This window comes from Pezoporus wallicus, unplaced genomic scaffold, assembly GCF_028554395.1.
Source record: "Pezoporus wallicus isolate ANWC-B61680 ecotype Strahan unplaced genomic scaffold, APGP_CSIRO_Pwel_v1 contig_2545, whole genome shotgun sequence".
Classification (NCBI taxonomy): Eukaryota; Metazoa; Chordata; class Aves; order Psittaciformes; family Psittacidae; genus Pezoporus; species Pezoporus wallicus.
Window position 1 is genome coordinate 490,631 of NW_026640157.1, and position 19,525 is coordinate 510,155.

The window sequence follows — 19,525 nt, forward strand, 5'->3', positions numbered from 1 at the left end:
AGTAGAGGGGCAGGATCACCTCCTTCAACCTGCTGGTCACACTCCTTTTGATGCAGCCCAGGACATGGTTGGTTTCTGGGCTGGAAGTGCACACTGAAGCAGCTCATATTCAGTTTCTCAACAATCAACACCCTCAAGTCCTTCTCCACAGGGCTGCTCTGAATCACTTCTCCACCCAACCTGTAGCTGTGACTGAGATTGCAGCAATACAGGTGCAGGACCTTCACATCACATTGTTTAACTTCATGAGGTTGGCACTGGCCACGTCAAGCATGTCAAGGTCCCTCTGGATGGCATCCCTTTCCTCCAGTGTATCAACCACACCACACAGCTTGGTGTCATCAGCAAACTTGCTGAGGGTGCACTCAATCCCACTGTCCATGTCGCCAACAGAGATACTGAACAAGACTGGTCCCAACACCGATCCCTGAAGGACACCACTCGTTACTGGTCTCCAGTTGGACACTGAGCCGTTGACCACAAATCTCTGCGTGCAGCTATCCAGCCAATTCCTTATCCACTGGGTGCCCATCAATCACATTTATATCATTCCAGTTTAGAGACCAGGATGTTGGGTGGGGCAGTGTCAAACACTCTGCACAAATACAGGTGGATGATTCAATTCCAGTCAACTGGAAGCCACAATGATGATTACACACAGTAACTTTAGTTTACAGAAAGCAACTGAACTGAGCACATTATGTTTGCTCCCATACGCTAAGGCCACTCAAGTTCCAAGTTTGGAACATACCTCAAATATATCAGGCATGCACTAATCATGACATGGCTACTTCAGGCACGTTCACATCTTAGCTAGGATTGTATACACTAAAAAAAAAAAAAACAAAAAAATCCACAAAAAACCACAAAAACCCCCAAGAAACTCTCACTTCCCACTTTCCTTTCAGTAAAGCACTGCAGGATAAAGTTTCTGATGAAGGCAAGTGAAGAAAATTTAGGGACCTGCTCTCTAAGGCTTTGTGCTGCTCTCCCATCCAAAATGGGGTTTAGAAGAGTTAAAATATTATGTCAAAAAGTAAAAGGGAACTGCAGTATTCATATAGTAGGGGTGGCTATTTAAAAAAAAAAAAAGTCTGGCTAAAATATTGCTGTCTTCAACCATGGTACAACGATAAGAATTCCCAGCATAATTCACAGCAATGACCCACAGGGTCACAAAATATAACTGTCCATTTTTCTTAAGTTACCTTTGCCCAGTTTCTCTTCCACTTACTCAACCAAGCACCACCAGCAGCCATTTCAGCATCAATTAAAAGGAATTAAACACCTAGCCAGCACTATGCTAGAAGAGCAAACAGAATTAGGTATGTCAAGGACAGACAAAAAGAAAGAAGGACAGAAGGAAAGATCACAGACTGATTTAACTTGGAAGGGACCTTAAAGATCCAACCCCCTTGCATCTTGCTACAAGTTTGGTTTGGGGACACCAGGGCAGTAGGATCAACAGTTAACAGCAAAATTAAAAAGCATAAGGGCAGAAATACCCAAGACAATAAGCCTAGAAAGGACAATGAAGTCTACTACCAACAGTCACCTCACCTGGACTCCTCCAGCTTGTAATTTTAGTTGATGCCAATATAGATACCTTAGAAACAGGAAACACTTAAATTATGAGCACTCAGAATGACCTGTCAAGTGTCATACCTGTTCTGCTACCTGCTTAAAAAAAAATAGTTCCATTAAGAACAGATGCCACCCTTCCTTCCAACAAATGGGATTCAGAAATAGTTTAAGCTCATGACAAACCCACAGACTAGGTGCTGTATTTTAGTTTTATCTCATTTCTGTTGTAGAAACAGTCCAAATTGTTTGTTGAAATTAAAACTACAACTGCTCAGTAGCCTTACTGTATAAAGAGACCATAGTACTACCCCAAGTTTGGGAACTATTGCAAAGGAACTATTTCTAGCAATACAGCATCTGTTGCTAATTTCTAGTTTCAAAACAAGAAAGTCCATTTTACGGGGCAGCATGTCCTTAACTGGAGGAGAGCGTTGAGAAGCATTCCTTCCATGGGGTCTGCAGGAAAGTTCAGTCACCCATTATTTACTACAAGCTGCTTTTTACAGGCTCCTGGTTTTCACTGGGTAAGTGGCAATGCTGATCTCCACAGGAGGCTGCCAAGCCAGGCTGGGGGGGGAGGGGAAGAGGGGGCTGGGCCAGCATCAGCCACTTCCCAAGTCTCCCAGAGCTCTACTTGTCACGATCAACACTACAAAAGTGGGCAGGGAAGAGAAATTAAAACAGTTCAAAAGCTGAAGAGCTCCATGCCACCCAGAAATTATCACTGTACAGCCTGCACCAACAGACCCAAAACACTGCTCCCATCCTGAGCAGAGTCACAGCCCATCAAAGTTCACTCAGCTTCTCCTCCTGCTGACTGGACATGGGCTGAGGAAGCGGGTGGTTGCAGTGCCAGGAGTGGCGCAGGCCAGGCTGCAGGCACCTCGTGGGCTGCCCCACTCACACCCTGGAGACAGCAGGGCTAGGTGCACTCCTTCCACCAGCCCCACCGGATTGACAGCTGGCCAATGTTAAGTCCCTCTACAAAAAGGGCAGGAAGACCCTGGGAACTCCAGGACTGTAAGCCTGACCTCAGTGCTGGGAAGGTCATGGAGTAGATGATCCAAAGCGAGATCATAAAGCACATGTGGGAAAATGGAGGGATCAGGCCCAGACAGCATGGGCTCGTGAAGGGCAAGTCCTGCTTGACCAACTTGATCTCCTTCTATGGCAAGGTGACCCACCTGGTTAATGAGGGAAAGGCTGTAGACATTATCTATTTGGACTTTAGTAAAGCATTTGACACTATCTCCCATAGCAACAGTTCCCATAGGAGAACCTGGAGAAATTGGCTGCTCATGGCCTGGATAGGAGTATTCCTCACTGGGTTGGAAACTGGCTGGATGACAGAGCCCAAAGAATAGTGGTGAAAGGTGTCACATCTAGTGGACAACCTACTACCATGACTAGTGGTGTCCCGCAGGGGCTGGGTGTTAGGGCCAGTATTAGTTAATATCTTCATTGATGATCTGGATGACAGGATTGAGTGCACCCTCAGTAAATTTGTGGATGACACCAAGTTGGCTGGGAATGTTGATCTGCTGGAGGATAAGAAGGCTGCAGAGGGATCTGGACAGGCTGGATCAATGGGCTGTGTCCAGTGCTATGAGGCTCAACAAGGCTGGGTCCTGCATTTGGGCCACAACAACCCCATGCAATGCTCCAGGCTTGGAGAAGAGCTACTCATGGAAAAGGACCTAGGGGTGCTGACTGACAGCTGCTGAACATGAACCAACTTGTGCCCAGGCAGCCGAGAAGGACAATGGCATCCTGGCCTATCAAAAACAGCATGGCCAGGGCAGTGATCATCCCCCTGTACCCATCACTGGTGAGGCCACACCCTGAATCCTGTGTTCAGTTCTGGGACCCTCACTACAAGAGAGACATTGAGGTGCTGGAGCAGGGCCAGAGAAGGGCAACAGAGCTGGTGAATGGCCTGAAGAATAAGTCTGATGAAGAACACCTGGAGAGTTAGTCTGAAGAAAAGGCTTAGGGGGAAATCTTATCGCTTTTGACAACTACCTGAAAGGAGGATGGAGCCAGGAGACTGGTTTCTTCTTTGAAATAACAAGTGATAGGACAAGAGAAAACGACCTCAAACTGCACCAGGCGACGCTTAGACTGAAGATTAGGAACAATTTCTTCCGCAAGAGAGTGGTCACGCAGTGGAACAGGCTGCCCAGAGCAGTGGTGGAATCGCTGTCCCTGGAAGTGTTCACAAACCATGTAGATAAGGCCCTCAGTGACATGGCTTAGTGGTGGCCTTGACAGTACTAGAAAAACGGTTGAACTTGATGACCTTAAAGGTCTTTTCCAACCTGGCCGATTCTACGATTCGATACCACTCGCCATCCCTACGATCATATCGAGATCTCGGGCCCCGCTGTCCCGCGACAGTACCCCTTACGCGCGCGCAGCATACCCGCGGGACGCCTTTCCGCGAGAACGGACTGTACGCGGCAAACACCACTTACCCTAAAGGCCAAGAGCAGACGGTAGACTGTGGCTGATAGCGCTTTTATCCTCTCGCCTCCACCGTTTCGCTACAAAATGGCGGACGGAGTCGCGCGCTCACGTCGCAACCTTTCCCCTCCCCCGTCCCTTCGCGGTACGCCAGCGCGGAAGAGGAGGGAGTGCGGGTAGGCGAGACTTCCTGTCGAGCATTCCCTCCCCATCTGCACTGTACCAATCACCGCTCGAGTCCTTCCTACTCTTTTAGCCAATCAGCTGGGACTGGCAAGGCGCTGGGGCGGGGCGGAAAGGAGAAATAGCGGGGAGCACCAAAGTGCGCGCGGAGTCGGGGTGTGGGTGTGGGTGTGGGTGTGGGTGTGGGTGTGGGTGTGGGTGTGGGTGTGGGTGTGGGTGTGGGTGTGGGTGTGGGTGTGGGTGTGGGTGTGGGTGTGGGTGTGGGTGTGGGTGTGGGTGTGGGTGTGGGTGTGGGTGTGGGTCTTTCTCCTCGAATGGTGTTCGCCCCATACTCTCCTACCTTTGCCTCGTCTCGTGTCTTCCCCCCCGGCGGTGGTACGGCCCCAGGCACAGTGCCCCGCCCCCCCCCGGGTACGCTCCCGGGCCCTGCAGCCTCAGCACATCGCAGGGCCTGGGTACCACACATTTTGTCCCCCGGGGTTGCGCTTCTTCCCCGAGCAGTTCTGCCTCTCCGTTTGCACGCTTCCGGCTCCCGGTCCCGCAGAGGAAGTTACGGGAGCACCTCAGTCACACCCCACCCCCTCCCTAGGGTTGGGGTTGCCACCCTGACACCCCAGAGCAGCCCCTGAAGAGCACCCACGCTCTTTACCTCGTGTAGGACGTCTCCTTACGACTTATAGGTATCCCCTTTACCTGGTTCAAACATACCTGATGATTCACTAGTGATGGTCCTTGTCTGCCCCTGCAGTGATCTGAGTGAGTGGGGGAGTTCTCCCGAGAAATCTCAGGGGTGCACAGAGTAGTCCTGTCCTCAGCAGGTCCCACAGCCAGACAGAGATGGTCCCATCTAGGGTGCCAAATAGAAGCATGGAATCAGACTCTACAACTCAAAGAGAGTTATAAAGCAGGTATGTTTATTACGGTGCCGGGTGCAAGGGGGATCGCTCCTCCTAACTTGCACGCCAAGGGGTTAAGCAAGCAGATATTTGTTACATACAATCATGCATATTCATTAGGTTCCCAAGAGAGCAGGGGGGATATTACAATTAGTTTAGGTATTCATTATCATAAGTCTCCTCCCTTTTGGTGCTTGAGCACTGCCCTCCGGTGGTCATGGGCAGGGGTCTTCAAGATGAAGTAAGCAGTCTTCCTCACCGTGCACTTTTCACCTTTGCCCCAGTTATCACAAATTAGCTGAAACCAACCGTATCTGCAAGTTTCTGATAGCTGGCAAAGATTTAGAACAGTGCGACCTTTATACAAAATCTATTGCGAGCAGAACAGGATGGGCAGACAAGGAGTATCCTAAGCTAGCAGATGTTCGGGAGTCACTGTCTCCAAACTAACTGATAATTAGAAGGATGGTAAGAAATTATTCACTCATTAGAAGGATGGAAAGAAATAATTCACTCTTGTTAGTAAGACTACTAAATTCTGTTATCACGCCACAGACTTACAAAACAAACATTGTTCTCTATCTTAGACCTAAGTTAAATGTACTTTAACCCTATGTTTTCCAGGCACTCGCTTTCCTTATATCACCCCTTCCTGCCCACCTCAGCCACCCCACAAGCTGTCTTCCAGACCTGGGGGACACCACCGAGACCCCCAGGACCTCCCCCGGGTATGAAGCTACCCCGAGGTATTATGAGGCACTGAGGAAATGCCTCAGCTCTGGCAGAGACCTCCTCCCCAGTTGCCATGGGGTCAGCACTGACAACCCCCCCCTTCCCTGGCCCAACACCATCCAACCCAAAGCTCAGAGAGCTAGGATGGAAGTTTGGGACACAGCTTCATCCCACCCAGGACAGGCTGCGAACACTGGGGCTGTTCAGCCTGGAGAAGAAGCTGTGTGGAGACCTCAGAGCAGCTTCCAGTAACTGAAGAGGGCCTACAAGGATGATGGAGAGGGACTCTTCATCAGGAACTGTAGTGATAGGACAAGGGGCAGTGGATTCAAACTTAAACAGGGGAGATTTAGGTTAGATATAAAGAAGCTCTTCCCTGTGAGGGTGGTGAGGCCCTGGCACAGGGTGCCCAGAGAAGCTGTGGCTGCCCCATCCCTGGCAGTGTTCAAGGCCAGGTTGGACAGGGCTTGTAGCAACCTGGTCTAGTGGAAGGTGTCCCTGCCCATGGCAGGGGGTTGGATCTAGATGATGTTTAAGGTCCCTTCCAACCCAAACCATTCTATGATTCCATGACCCCTTTGTCAGCAGAGGGACAGAGCAGGAAGGGAGTGGAGTCTATCTACTCCCCCCTGCAATATGCCCTGTTCCATATCCATCCAAGTCTGGTCCCTCAAACACATGTGCAAGAGGCTTGTCACCATCCCCTGCTGACTGCTCCCTTCCCAGCAGGTGTCTGTGGCTTTCTGACCTTTGGAGTTGGTGTGGAACAGGATGTCTTGATGTCCTACCCCTCCAATGACATCCCCATTGCCCTTGCCCAGGCCTTAATCAGGCTGTGTGCTGACATCCTACCCCATCTTGCACTTCTGTGGCCGGTGAGAGCTGGGAGAAGGCAGGAGCTGGTGTGGGCAGGAGGGGCAGCATGTGGAACCCCCCTGCCCTGGGTCTGTGCCCACAGGGCTGTCTTGGAGGGTCTCTGGCTCCACTACACTGGTGATAGGAGAGGACTCATTTTACTAACTGAGAAAAAACAAGTTAAACTTTAGCTAAACAAAACCATGCACATGTCAAGAAGAAACAAAACAAAAGGTAAAAAACATTCTTTACCTATCCAGCTCACTGAACTAGGAACCATTCTTTACAAAGTGCCTCTCCAGCTCAGTGAACTGGGAACCGTTCCTCACGAAGTCAGAAGAGAAGCCAACCTAAGACCATAAAAGGAAGACAACAAGAAGTTCAGCCAAAAGTCAACAAAGATACAACCACCAGGGATCCCAAAGTCCCTTGGGACCCTCACTCAAAATAAACTGCGTATGCTCTAGTGGGTGGTAACCTATGTTAATTAGTTCTGGAGAAAATGATAATATGTATGAGATGTCTTGGAATTAAAATGTGTATGTATGAGATGAATTCTTATAAGCACGAAACCTGTAAGAATCGGCACGCGCATTAGGAGGAGCTATCCCCCGTGCATCCAGCACCGCAATAAATAATGCCTGCTTCTTAATGCTATATTGGTATTAAGGAGTTTTATTCTACTGACTCTTGGTGACACCAGGGTGACAGTGGAGGAGGACGTGGTTCGGGAGCAGAGGAGGTGCCTGCTTCAGACCATCATCTGGTTCATCCTGATACTCCTCCTGGCTTTCTTCATCTCTGACATTGGCAAAGTCATCTCTGTCACTGGGGGCTTGGCTGACTGCTTCATCTTCATCTTTCCAGGTAGAGCATCCTGGGATGCTATGGGGCCATGTCCTGGGGTCAGCAGTAGCAGTCATTTTTCTCCTCCTTGGTAGCTGGTGTAGTGCTGTGTTTTGACTTTCAGCTCGGGAACAGAGCTGATAGCGATGTTTTGGTTTGGCCAAGGACTTTGTGAGCCTCATGCTCTGCCAGGGAGGAGGGGAAGCCAGGAGGAAGCAGAGACAGGACACCTGACCCAAACTGACCAAAGAGGTATTCCATACCACAGCTCGTCATGCCCAGGATGTAACTGGGAGTGAGCCGGAAGGGCTGGGAGACTGCAGGGTTGGAGGAGGTATCGGTCGGTGCTTGGTCGGGCTTGGGGGGCAAGTTATCGGTCAGCTGGTGCTGAGGTGTTGTATTCTCTTCCCTAGTTATTTCCTTTATCATTATTATTACTGGTGGTAGCAGTAGTGATTTGTGTTATACCTTAGTTACTAAACTGTTCTTATCTCAACCCATGGGAGTTGCATTCTTTTTGATTCTCCTCTCTGTCCCTCTGGGAGCAGGGGGAGGGAAAGAAAGGGGGGGAAGTGAGCGAACGAATTACCTGACTGGTTTTAAACCATGACAGTTCTTTTTGGCGCCCATCGTGGGGCACGAAGGGTTGAGTTAACGACAGATTTGACTGGATTAATAGTCACTCGTCACAATGCTGATTTATTGGCTCTCAGAGTTGTTCTTGTTGATCTCACAGCTTCAGAATGTTGTAACTTACTTAGAGCCGGTATTTGCTGTGTTAGTGTTTATCAAGTGTGGGGCCTGGGCTAAGGTTCTTGTCTCACTGTGCTTTATGGCAATGGCTTGTAATACGGGCGGGCTCCAGCAGCAGGGCGGGACGGACGTGGCCGTGGACTTGTACCTGGCCGTCCGGCTGCTCTTCACCGTCCTGGCCCTCGCCCTACTCTCCATCTTCGTGAGGCTGCGGGGAACTGAGGGGGAGCGGTCCCGGGAGCCGGCGACTGCTGAAGCGGCCCGGGAGAGCGGCCCCGGGGACCAAGCGGCGGCGGGAGCGGGGCCGGAGGCCGCGAAGGGACGGCTGCCGGTGGAGGAGGTCGGGGCGGTCGAGGAGAGGAAGGAAGCGGCTGCCGAGCAGCGGGAGAAGGCGGCGGAGGAGCCGAGCCCCGCGGCCGAGCCGAGCCCGGTGGCCGAGCCCAGCCCCGCGGAGGAGCCGAGCCCCGCGGCCGAGCCCAGCCCCGCGACGGCCGAGAGCATTCCCCGGAAGCCGCCTGCCGAGCCCCAGGAGGATGCAGGAGGCCACGCAGCATTTCCCAGCAAGGCAGAGGAGGAAGAGCTGGACTCAGAGAAGCTGGTGGTGGGAGAGCTGGCAAGCACAGCAGCTACACCAGCCCCAGTGACAAGTACAGCAGCATCGTTTGAGAGTTCTGAAGGTTTTGAATGGCCTTTGGGTATCCTTGGGACCTGCCTGCTGATTGTGATGGGGATCAGCATGTTGGCACACACACAGGCTGTGTTCTACCCACCACCATTTTGTCTGATCTCAGAAGTTAAGCAGAGTCAGGTTGGGTCTTGTCTGAGGTTAGACAACAATATAGGGAGACCAAGAGATTTTCCCCAAGGCTGGACAGTCATGAGTGGCAGGGTGTGTGGGACAGTATGGGCAAGTATCTAGTCCACTGGGCCCCTCCAGTGCTTTGGAAGCATCGGAGATGGAAGGCAGCTGTATGGAGTCCCCAGCAACAAGCTGCAGAAACTGCTGAAGGGGACAGTGAATTATTTTGAGCCTGGTGGGCCCATGGCACTTCAGGCCATCAGAGCAGAGATGCAACATAGAGATGGACTCATGATCGAGGGGTGGACTTAGCAATGGACACTATTGCCCAGGTTATTCACAAGTGTGAACACTGCACGCAATCTCTCCTGCTCTGGAAGACTGTTACAAGAGATGAAGCCTGACATCATGGACCAGATGGACGCAGCAGCATTATAGGGACTGGTCCGTGCACTAAGATACGAGTGCACCGAGATAAGAGTGATGGTATATTGAAAATGTGGGATCTGAGCATGACGTGAATGGTATGGAATAAGGGGTGGATAATGTCCTGGGTTCAGCAGTAGCAGTCATTTTTCTCCTCCTTGGTAGCTGGTGTAGTGCTGTGTTTTGACTTTCAGCTCGGGAACAGAGCTGATAGCGATGTTTTGGTTTGGCCAAGGACTTTGTGAGCCTCATGCTCTGCCAGGGAGGAGGGGAAGCCAGGAGGAAGCAGAGACAGGACACCTGACCCAAACTGACCAAAGAGGTATTCCATACCACAGCACGTCATGCCCAGGATGTAACTGGGAGTGAGCCGGAAGGGCTGGGAGACTGCAGGGTTGGAGGAGGTATCGGTCGGTGCTTGGTCGGGCTTGGGGGGCGAGTTATTGGTCAGCTGGTGCTGAGGTGTTGTATTCTCTTCCCTTGTTATTTCCTTTATCATTATTATTACTGGTGGTAGCAGTAGTGATTTGTGTTATACCTTAGTTACTAAACTGTTCTTATCTCAACCCGTGGGAGTTGCATTCTTTTTGATTCTCCTTTCTGTCCCTCTGGGAGCAGGGGGAGGGAAAGAAAGGGGGGGAAGTGAGCGAACGAATTACCTGACTGGTTTTAAACCACGACAGGCCAGCATAGATCTCTTGGCCTTGTGTCTTGAGGAGGGAAGGAGCAGGATGGAGACACAGGAACCAGAAGGTCTTTAGAGGACAAAAGTGTGGCATGAGGTCAGTCAGCAGCCCAACTATTTTGACTGGAGTCTCTGCTCTGTAACAGGCAGTGTGGCTCTCTGGCTTGTGGGGTGTCTGCTCAGGCCTCAGCTAAGTCTGATTTGCCTCCCCTGCCTTTCAGGGCTCTGCCTGATTCAAGCCAAGCTCTCTGAGATCCAAGAAACCAGGACAATCAGGTAACCAAAACGTGCTTCCTTTCTCCCCTCTTCCCCTGTGGATACTGGGGTGAAGGTCCCCTCTAAACAAGGCCTGTCCTCCTGTGTCCACAGCTGGTGGGCCCAGGTCAGCTACGGGGTGTTCATGGTCACCCTTGGACATACCACTGCCATCTTTGTGGATCTCACAGCCTGATTCCTCCAGGCTGAACCACACTGCTGCTGATGAGATGCAGATTTCCCCTAGGACCAAAGGGAAGTGGGAAGAAAACACTTTGGTGTGTTGGGAAGATCTAAGAGGAGCGTTGTAATCTGCGGCTTGACTGAGAGAGCCTTGTAGTGGTTTGTATCTTGTCGTCTTAACACACCAGGCAGTCAGACTTCTCCTCTCAGCCCTGACTCCCTGGTGAAGCCAGAGCATCACTACAAGGAAACCTGTAGTCTAGGTCAAGCCCTTTCTGCCCCTCCAGGGTAGACATCACTACCTTAGACATCACTAAGGGGTCGCAGTTGGGGTTTGCCAAGGCATGCTGCTCTCCTCTGTGTACCCCAGTGCTGGTGGAACTCCTCCACAGCTTCAACTCCTCCCAACACTGGAGGGAGACTATCTCTTGTGTAAAGGGAACTAGTAGCCATGTTTATCAGATGGGCCATCACCCCCATAGTCCTCTTGTGTGTCAGTGCTTGGTTTGATTTGAACTCTGTTTTCCTGTGGCCCACCTTGCCCATCTCCTGTCCTTACTCTTACATCTCCCTCTGCCTGGGCTGCACTTCCTGTTACAAAGCAGGATGTTGCCTTCAGCCTGAATTTTTCTTGGGAGGATCAGGACAATCCCAGACATGCTGGTGCAATGTTCTCCTTGCCAGGGGTTGCTCAATTGATGGAGAAGGTGCTGTGGCTGCATTGACCTACTATCAACACTACACTAGAGCAAAAGCTTTTCTCCAGATTTCCAATCCTGTTCTTCCAGGGAATGGGACTAGGCCAGGTGTTGGTTTTAAGGGATGTTTTGGGGATAAAGCAGTCAGTATTAATCCATTTTATATTGTTCCTTTGGTGGTTTACACTCTCTGTGGCTGGTGTTGCTCTGGGATGTCCCTCTGTTACCTGTCTGGATGATAGTTTCACTTCTACTTTTCCTGGGTTGAGCAGTTCCTCCAGCTGAATCTTCAGTTTGAGGAGTTAAACCTTAACAGCAAACCACTCTTGTTCAGTCTTTAAGTTTCCTTGTTCCTTGTTTGGCTTCTAAAACCCTGGGTGAGGGAGGAATTCATGTGTATCTGCATCAGTGATGAGGGTCCAGCCCAGCTTTGTGCAAAATCTGGCTTGGCCCCTCTTTGGAGAAGGAGGAAGAAAAGCCTCAAGCATAGCATGAATGTATGGGGGACCCTGTGAAGGCTGTGAGCTTCTCATCAATCAACACCCCTAAGTCTTTCTCAGGGATGCTCTCAATACAGTCTCCCTCAGCATGTATTTGTGCTTGGGATTGCCCTGACTCAGATGAAGGACCTTGCACTTGGCCTTGTTGAACTCCATGAGGTTTGCACTGGCCCACCTCTCCAGCTTGTCCAGATCCCTCTGGATAGCGAAATAAGAGGGTCTCTGCTCCCTGGGTCATGGGGAGCAGAGAGCCACCTCCCATGGAGCCCAGCAGCAGATGCCAACACAGAGATGCCTTTCAGTGCCTGTCCCCCATCAAGATGGAAAGGGATTTGTTACCCAGTGGGTTTTGTGGCTCTGGCTTTCCTGAAGGTGTGCTGGGCACAAGGAGGTCCCATGGCCGAAGTGGAGGCAGACACAGTGCCCCACAACTTTGGTGGTCACCCTGTGTAATAGGGAACCTAGCTGAGAGTTGATTCTCTCTCATGATTGAGAACCATAACAAAGGATGTTGTTTGCCACAGTGTATTCGGCAGAGTATATATGTTTATGTTCATCGTGACTGTCAGAAAGAGGCGGTTCTGTGACCTTCATACTTGGCTGCACTGGGTCGCCTGGCCAACACATGAGAAACTGCACGGTCCCACAAATAAACAATTATAAATCTGGCATAAAGCCAGTTGCTTTGAGAAGGGTATAAAAGCAGGACCCTATTGTGGCCATGGCAGAAGCCTCACCTATGGATGGACGCACTGCATAGGAATTTTCCCAATTACCTGAGACTCCTGGCATCAGCTGCAATGGGGCTTCCCAGCTGGAAGTGTGGGCCTGGATGATGATTGAATGGTAATTGGTGATGTATTTCTTCTTAATCTCTGTTCTTTCTATATGGTAATGATTTCATGCATTGCTAGCTTTCTTTGGTACCAATATACCTATATCTCTGATTTGCTTTATTGTACTTATTCACTATATATATATAGATATTTACCTAATTTATATTAGTGTGCTTGCTTTAGTGTGCTTATTGGCTTTAGTGTGCTTGTTTAATAAACTCTGCATATTATACAGCTAGTGTGTGGCCACTTTGTGGCATACCCTCTCTGTCAGCAGAACACCCTGGGAGCTGCTGGACTCCCTCAATCCCTCCCGAGGGGTCCATGTGGTGGAGGGCAGGGGGGGTATGGAGGTGGTGTAGCTGTTTCTGTTTGCCTTACTGCTCCCCTGACTGCTTACAAATACAAGCCTTTTAAAATGTATTTTATACATGCAGAAAGTGGAGGGACCTCTAGTCAATAAACATGATTTTGTGGTACACCAGGCAAGCATGAGGTGCTTTCTATGGGGCTGGGGAAGAGAGATAGAATCCTAGAATGGTTTGGGTTGGAAGGGACCTTAAGCTCATCCAGTTCCAGCCCCCTGCCACAGGCAGGGACACCTTCCACTAGACAAGATTGCTCCAAGCCCCATCCAATCTGGCCTTGAACACTGCCAGGGATGGGGCAGCCACAGCTTCTCTGGGCACCCTGTGCCAGGGCCTCACCACCCTCACAGGGAAGAGCTTCTTCCTAATGTCCAGTCTAAATCTCCTTGCCCTCCAGAAGCTCACAGCCCCTCCAAGGACCATGACACACTCACACAGCGCCCCCTCACTTAACAGTGCCCGTGTAGACAAAGAGGGTGATCACCATATCCACCATCACCACTACAACCCAGGTCTTCACCTCTGGCTGCTTCATGCTGTTAAAGATGGTCATGCTGCTCATGTGGCACTGCCAGGGACATGGAGAGAGAGTGGATACATCAGCTGAGCTGGAGTCACAGGGATCCACACAAGATCCCACTTGTGATCCCCCTGGGTTTGTCATGATATCATGATACCCAAGGTTTGTCACTGAAGAACAAAAGGGGGGCAACAGGCTGTCCTGTATTTCCCAGCTGGGGTAAAATTGATTCATCTCCATCCAGGGGTGGTGAGATGTCAAACTGGCTTCAGCCCCCTCATAAAGCCATGGGGTGAGTACACAGGGAGGGTTTTGGCTGATCATCCAAGGGAGCATCCCTGGACCACGCCAGTCCCCCACCCAGGTGGCCACAGGGTGGGAAGGGGAGCACCCGACTTGTGGCCTTACCTGGAACCCAAAGCAGATGGTGGGCATGGCACTGAAGACAGCCATCCAGGTGGAGGGGCTGGTGGGAGAGAAACACCCACTGGTCAGACCAGGGCCCTCCACCCAGTGCCCTGGGGCAGGAACATAGAATCATAGAATCAACCAGGTTGGAAAACACCTTCAAGATCATCAAGTTCAACTGTTCCCCCGCACTGCCAAGGCTACCACTAAGCCATGTCACTGAGGGCCTCATCTACATGGTTTGTGAACACTTCCAGGGACGGTGATTCCACCACTGCCCTGGGCAGCCTGTTCCAATGCCTAAGCACCCTCTTGGGGAAGAAATTGTTCCTAATCTTCAGTATAAACCTCCCCTGGGGCAGTTTGAGGCTGTTTCCTCTTGTCCTATCACTTGTTCCTTAGGAGAACAGACCAGCCACCTCCTAGTTTCATCCTTCTTTCAGGTAGTTGTAGAGAGAGATAAGGTCCCCACTGAGCCTTCTCTTCACAGAGCTGGAGGTGCTCAGTGATGGGCTCACTCCTCTGCTGTTACCGCGTCCCCCCTACCCAGGATGATGCCTTTGCATGGAGCAAGGTTTTTCTGGGACCTGGCACAACAATAAAAGCATCAGTAAATAAATAAGGATCTACTTGGGCAGTGCCAAGAGCTGGTCTGAACTTTGCCTGCCCTAAAATTCACACTGCCCACACTGGGTCCAGAAACATCCCTACACCATGAAGGAGGGGACAAGCCACAGGGGCTGTGGTGGCCAAGGGAATAACCAAAACCGTCCTAAAATAGGCACAGCCCTTGTTGCTATGTGAGCACAAGCACTGCATAGGAAACTCTGGGCCCTGCTGGCTGTATTGGAGCTAAAAGTCAATCTGTGCTCCTCAAAACCTGCAATGGAGCTGTGGGGGTCTCCAAGACACCTCTTCCTTCTCCATCACCACTTGCTCCTCTGAAACATGCAGCAATGCAGCTACTTGGGAGCTTCTAGCAGCAACATGCAGCATCCCCAGGTGTAGGGATGGGACTCATGAAGGATTTGTCCCCAGGCTCTGCAGCCCTCACTCCCACACCCCTACATGGCTCTTGTGCTTACCTGGTGGGGATCTCCACAGGCACCAGCTCCTTGTTGGGCCAGATGTACTTGATGATAATGACTGCTGTGACATACCGGGTGCCAATCACACTTAGGGAGCTGCAAGAGGGGACAGGAGACCATCAGCATGCTCCCTCCCTGCTCCATGGAGGATCTCCTCCCAGCATCTCCAGACCCAGGCCACCCTAGCCCTCCCATCAAGACCAGCCCTGCTCTCCCTTCCCATGGGATTATGCCAGGCACCATCACCCACCGTCCCCAGAGCAGATGCTGATACAACCCTGCTGCTCTGGGAGCAGCAGACCTGGCAGCAAGGGGTTTGGGCAGGAGAAAGAGTCAAGTGTTAAAGAAGTGACTCTCCTTGGTAGTCCTGGTCCAGCTCCAGCAGCCAAGTTACACAGAGATGCTTGGTGGGGCAGGCCTGGCTTGCAGACCTCCAGCCTGGAGACCCTTACTGGTTCTGCTTTCTGCTGGATGGCCATCTCCAAAGACAGGGCACAACACAGCTGAAAGCAGCTCTCCCCACTTCCTCCAGCGAGCAGAAGGGAGGGACACAAGCCCAGAGTACGACAGTGTGGCCTCATGGTGCTCAGCAGCCTCAGTGCTTCCCAGATGGGGAAACTGAGGCACAGGAAGGCAGAGGAGGAGATGACCAACCCCTCGGGGTGAGTGGGTACATATGGTGATGGAACCATAGCATTTCCACTCCCCATCCCCTGGGATGGTGCTTAGGTGGGCGCTGGCTGGCCCACCCTGGCCCCCAGCACCAGAGGACTCTCCCCACCCACCTGGTGTATTTTTGGAAGCCAATTTCCTTGGGGATGGAGAGAGGCAGGATGAGGAGGAAGGCCGTGATGCTGATGGTGAACTTGCAGTCTGTGTATCAGCAGCTGCTCCCAGCTTTCTTGGGCTCTGTCACCAGAGTAGCAATGACTGTGGGGACAACCAGAATGGTCAGGTTGTCCCCTTCCAGATGAAGGGACAGCAAGTGGTTGGATTTGTTCCCCCATGGGACACACTTACTCTTGTCTTCCTGGTCTCCAATGATGATGAGGAAAGTGATGCAGGTACCGAAGGTGTAGATGGCTATGGCCACCTCACACAGCATGCCGGGCACCTTCCCGCAGATGGCCCACACCACCTCCTGGTAGGTTCACTCATTGCTGGCCTGTGAGCAGTACACCAGGATGACTAAGCCTCTGATGATGATCAACATGCACTGAGGTGGGGAAGAGACAGGGAGGGGATACTGAGGCAACAGCATGAAGAGGTCCTCAAAGCCACCCCAGGCAGCCACCCCCAAACACACTGAGCATCTCTGCTGCACATCACCCAACAGGTCTTCATCCCAGGAGCTGGATCCTCCCCGAGCCCCTTCTGGGGCTCCACATGTCACCCCATGCCCCCTCCCTGGGTGGGACAGGAGACTGTCCCTTCAGTACCTCTCACCATCTGCAGTGTGATGCCTGTAGCCACGCTGCTGACCATGCTGAAGGCAGCAGGAAAGTTGAGCAGCCCAGCCCCAAGGGCAGTGTTGACCACAATTGTCCTGGGTTCAGCAGTAGCAGTCATTTTTTCTCCTTGGTAGCTGGTGCAGTGCTGTGTTTTTTGACTTTCGGCCTGGGAACGGTGCTGATAGCATTGATGTTTTTAGTTACTGCTCAAATGTTTGGTCTGGCCAAGGACTTTCTGAGCCTCATAGTCTGCCAGGGAGGAGGGGAAACCGGGAGGAAGCAGAGATAGGACACCTGACCCAAACTAGCCAAAGAGGTATTCCATACCACAGCACGTCATGCCCAGGATGTAACTGAATTACCCAGAAGGGCTAGGACTGTGGGGTTGGACGAGGTATCGGTCAGTGCTTGGTGGGGCTGGGGGGGCAAGTTATCGGTCGGCGGGTGGTGAGGTGTTGTATTCTCTTCCCTTGTTATTTCCTTTATCATCATTATCATTGGTGGTAGCAGTAGTGATTTGTGTTATACCTTAGTTACTAAACTGTTCTTATCTCAATCCATGGGAGTTGCATTCTTTTGATTCTCCTTCCCATCCCTCCAGGAGCAGGGGGAGGCCAAGAAGGGGGGGAGTGAATGAACAAGCTACCTGACTGGTTTTAAACCACAACAATGATGAAGACAGATCCCAAAGCTGACATGGCCCCCAGACCATTCCCTTGGCTCTCTCCGTTCTTTGTCACTGTCTCCATGCTGGGGCTCTGCAGGAGCCTGGCCCATTCCCTGGTGTTGGAGCTCCACTCCCAGTCCTTGTTGTCGCTGTTGATGCTCCCAGTGCCCTGAGCCATTGTCCCTCCCAGAGTGGCACATGCCACCATCCACATCCCACTAGTGCTCCTGCACCAGGCTCCAGTGGCTGCCTTGAGGAGGGTCCTGTGCCAGCCGTGGCTCCATCAGGCAGGGAGGGCAGCGAACGGGCAGGCAGTGTGAGGTGCTTCACTACTCCTAGAAGCAATGAAGAAGGACATGGTGTTAATTAAGGTCCATTAACAAGGAACAACCTGAGCATCAGATGGGGACATGGTAGAAATGAGTTCCTTGGGTCTCAGCTCTGTCACAGCATGCAGGTGTCCTCACACCAGCAGAGATACAGCAGAACTCACCTCTCATACCCCAAATGCAGGGTGAGAACGCTGCTGACATCAGATGGGGGACTGAGTTGTGGCTGCAGTGCCGGGGAGCTGCAGCCTCATGGCAAGACTTGCCTTCCTGCAGGCCCAGTGTCACAGATCTCACTTCCCAATTTCCATCCCCATTTCCTGCAAGCTCTGCAAGAGCCGCAGTGCACATGCTCCTGGATAAAGGTCAAGGCTGGGCTCAACTGGACAACCCAGGCCTGCAGCAGAAACACCGTGTCACCAGGAAAAGGGCTGGCCAATTCCAGCACACCCCATGGCGCCACCAGCATGAGACATCTTGGCAGCTTTTGGACCTGAAGACCTGGTGTTTCCAGCACTGCAGCCCTTGGGGGTTGTACAGCCCAGATCTCATCCCAGTGCCTCTGAGCTGGAGAAGATCAACTCTCACAGCCTGGCAGGAATGATCTACTCAGCCAAAGGAAATCTCTTTTCCAGGGAAATCTCTATTTTCCCCTAGACAATGTCTCCAAAGACCCTTCCAGACCAAACCACCCTTTACCTGCAGGCTGCTCAAATCCCAAGCTTGTGCCGGGAATCCTCTTCAAAACCTTAGGGGCGAGGGGGGGGACACGACACCCCGCAGGCCTGCGGGGAAGGGTCCCCGGACCGGTGAGTCCGCAGCGGCCCCGGTACACCCCGACCCTGCGAGCCGGTGCCGCTCCGAGGGTGACTCCACAGCTCCACGCCTGCCCCGCTTCGGGAGGGGCAGGTTCCAGGGCTGGTGTGAACACCCCGCTGTCCCCGGGGATGCCACAGCAGGTCGTTGGGCTCCCCGAACCCCCTACTCCGGTTACCCCCGTGTCCCGGCCCACTCACCACCCACTCCATTCGGCTCCAGCCCCGCTCACCGCCTGCTCCACTCCGCCCCCACCCCACCCGTGGCACACCGGGGGGTGGAGTGCGATCCTTCCCGAACTGGGGAGGGGCAACGGGGCCAGGGGGAGAGGTAGCGCTGCTCCGTGTATGGAACGAGGCCCCAGGTGAGGTGCGAGGACTTGATGCAACCCGGGGAGGTCGCAGCACAACATCGACAGCATCAGACACAGCAGCGGCACGGAAATCTGAATGAATCAGAGCGAGCAGAGGGCATGGGGCTGTGTAAATGATCATCGCCATACAAGTGCAAGCCATCTTATTGGGGAGCAGCAGGAGCATCCAGCCCTCCTCGGGATATGTGAGCAGCTCATCTTGGCCTGCCTCTGAGAACACAGTGGCTGTGGGTGGGAATGAGGAAGGAAGACTGCTCTGCTGAATGACAGAATCATTCTAGGGAATGGTTTGGGTTGGAAGGGACCTTAAAGCTCATCTGATTCCAAACCCCTGCCATGGGCAGGGACAGCTTCCACTAGACCACCGTCTCCCCCCCCTGCACCGGGGCTCTCCCCTTCCCCGCTCCCGGAGGAACGGGGAGGAGGATCGAGAGAGTGCAACTCCTACGGGTTGAGACAAGAACAGTCCAGCAACAAATCACCACCGCTACTATCAGCTAAAACAATGATAAGGGAAAATAACAAGGGAAGAGAATACGATACCACCGGCCAAGAAAACGAGTTCCACCCGGAAGCTCCTGTCCTTCCGGGTAACTCCCAGTTACCCCCCACCCCGGGCATGACGTGCTGTGGTATGGAATACCTCCCCGGCTAGCCCGGGTCAGGCGCCCCGTCTCTGCTTCCTCACAGCTTCCCCTCCTCCCTGGCAGAGCATGAGCCTCACAGAGTCCTTGGTCAGGGTAAACATCACTTAGCAACAACCGACAACATCGGCTTCACCAACGCTGTTCTCAAACTAGAAGTCAAAACA

The 19,525-nt window shown here is 52.2% G+C and overlaps 2 protein-coding genes and 1 pseudogene across 14 annotated transcripts in view; 1 reads left to right on the forward strand and 2 right to left on the reverse strand.

Annotated features, from left to right (window-relative positions):
• Window positions 1-4,206, reverse strand: part of LOC130603758 (CCR4-NOT transcription complex subunit 1-like) — an 83,714-nt gene extending 79,508 nt beyond the window's left edge. For all 13 annotated transcript variants that reach the window (XM_057417767.1, XM_057417768.1, XM_057417771.1 and 10 more), the window contains exon 1: window positions 4,059-4,206. The gene's annotated coding sequence lies outside the window, so the exon portion shown is untranslated. The remainder of the gene's footprint in view (window positions 1-4,058) is intronic.
• On the forward strand, window positions 4,135-10,673 carry LOC130603757 (sodium-coupled neutral amino acid transporter 7-like). Its single transcript, XM_057417758.1, is given in 6 exon segments — window positions 4,135-4,192; window positions 6,588-6,690; window positions 6,692-6,733; window positions 7,417-7,625; window positions 10,444-10,498; window positions 10,592-10,673. Coding segments are annotated over 6 exon segments (549 nt in total).
• Window positions 10,674-13,467: 2,794 nt separating this feature from the next.
• Window positions 13,468-17,374, reverse strand: LOC130603760 (sodium-coupled neutral amino acid transporter 7-like; annotated as a pseudogene).
• Window positions 17,375-19,525: the final 2,151 nt, after the last annotated feature.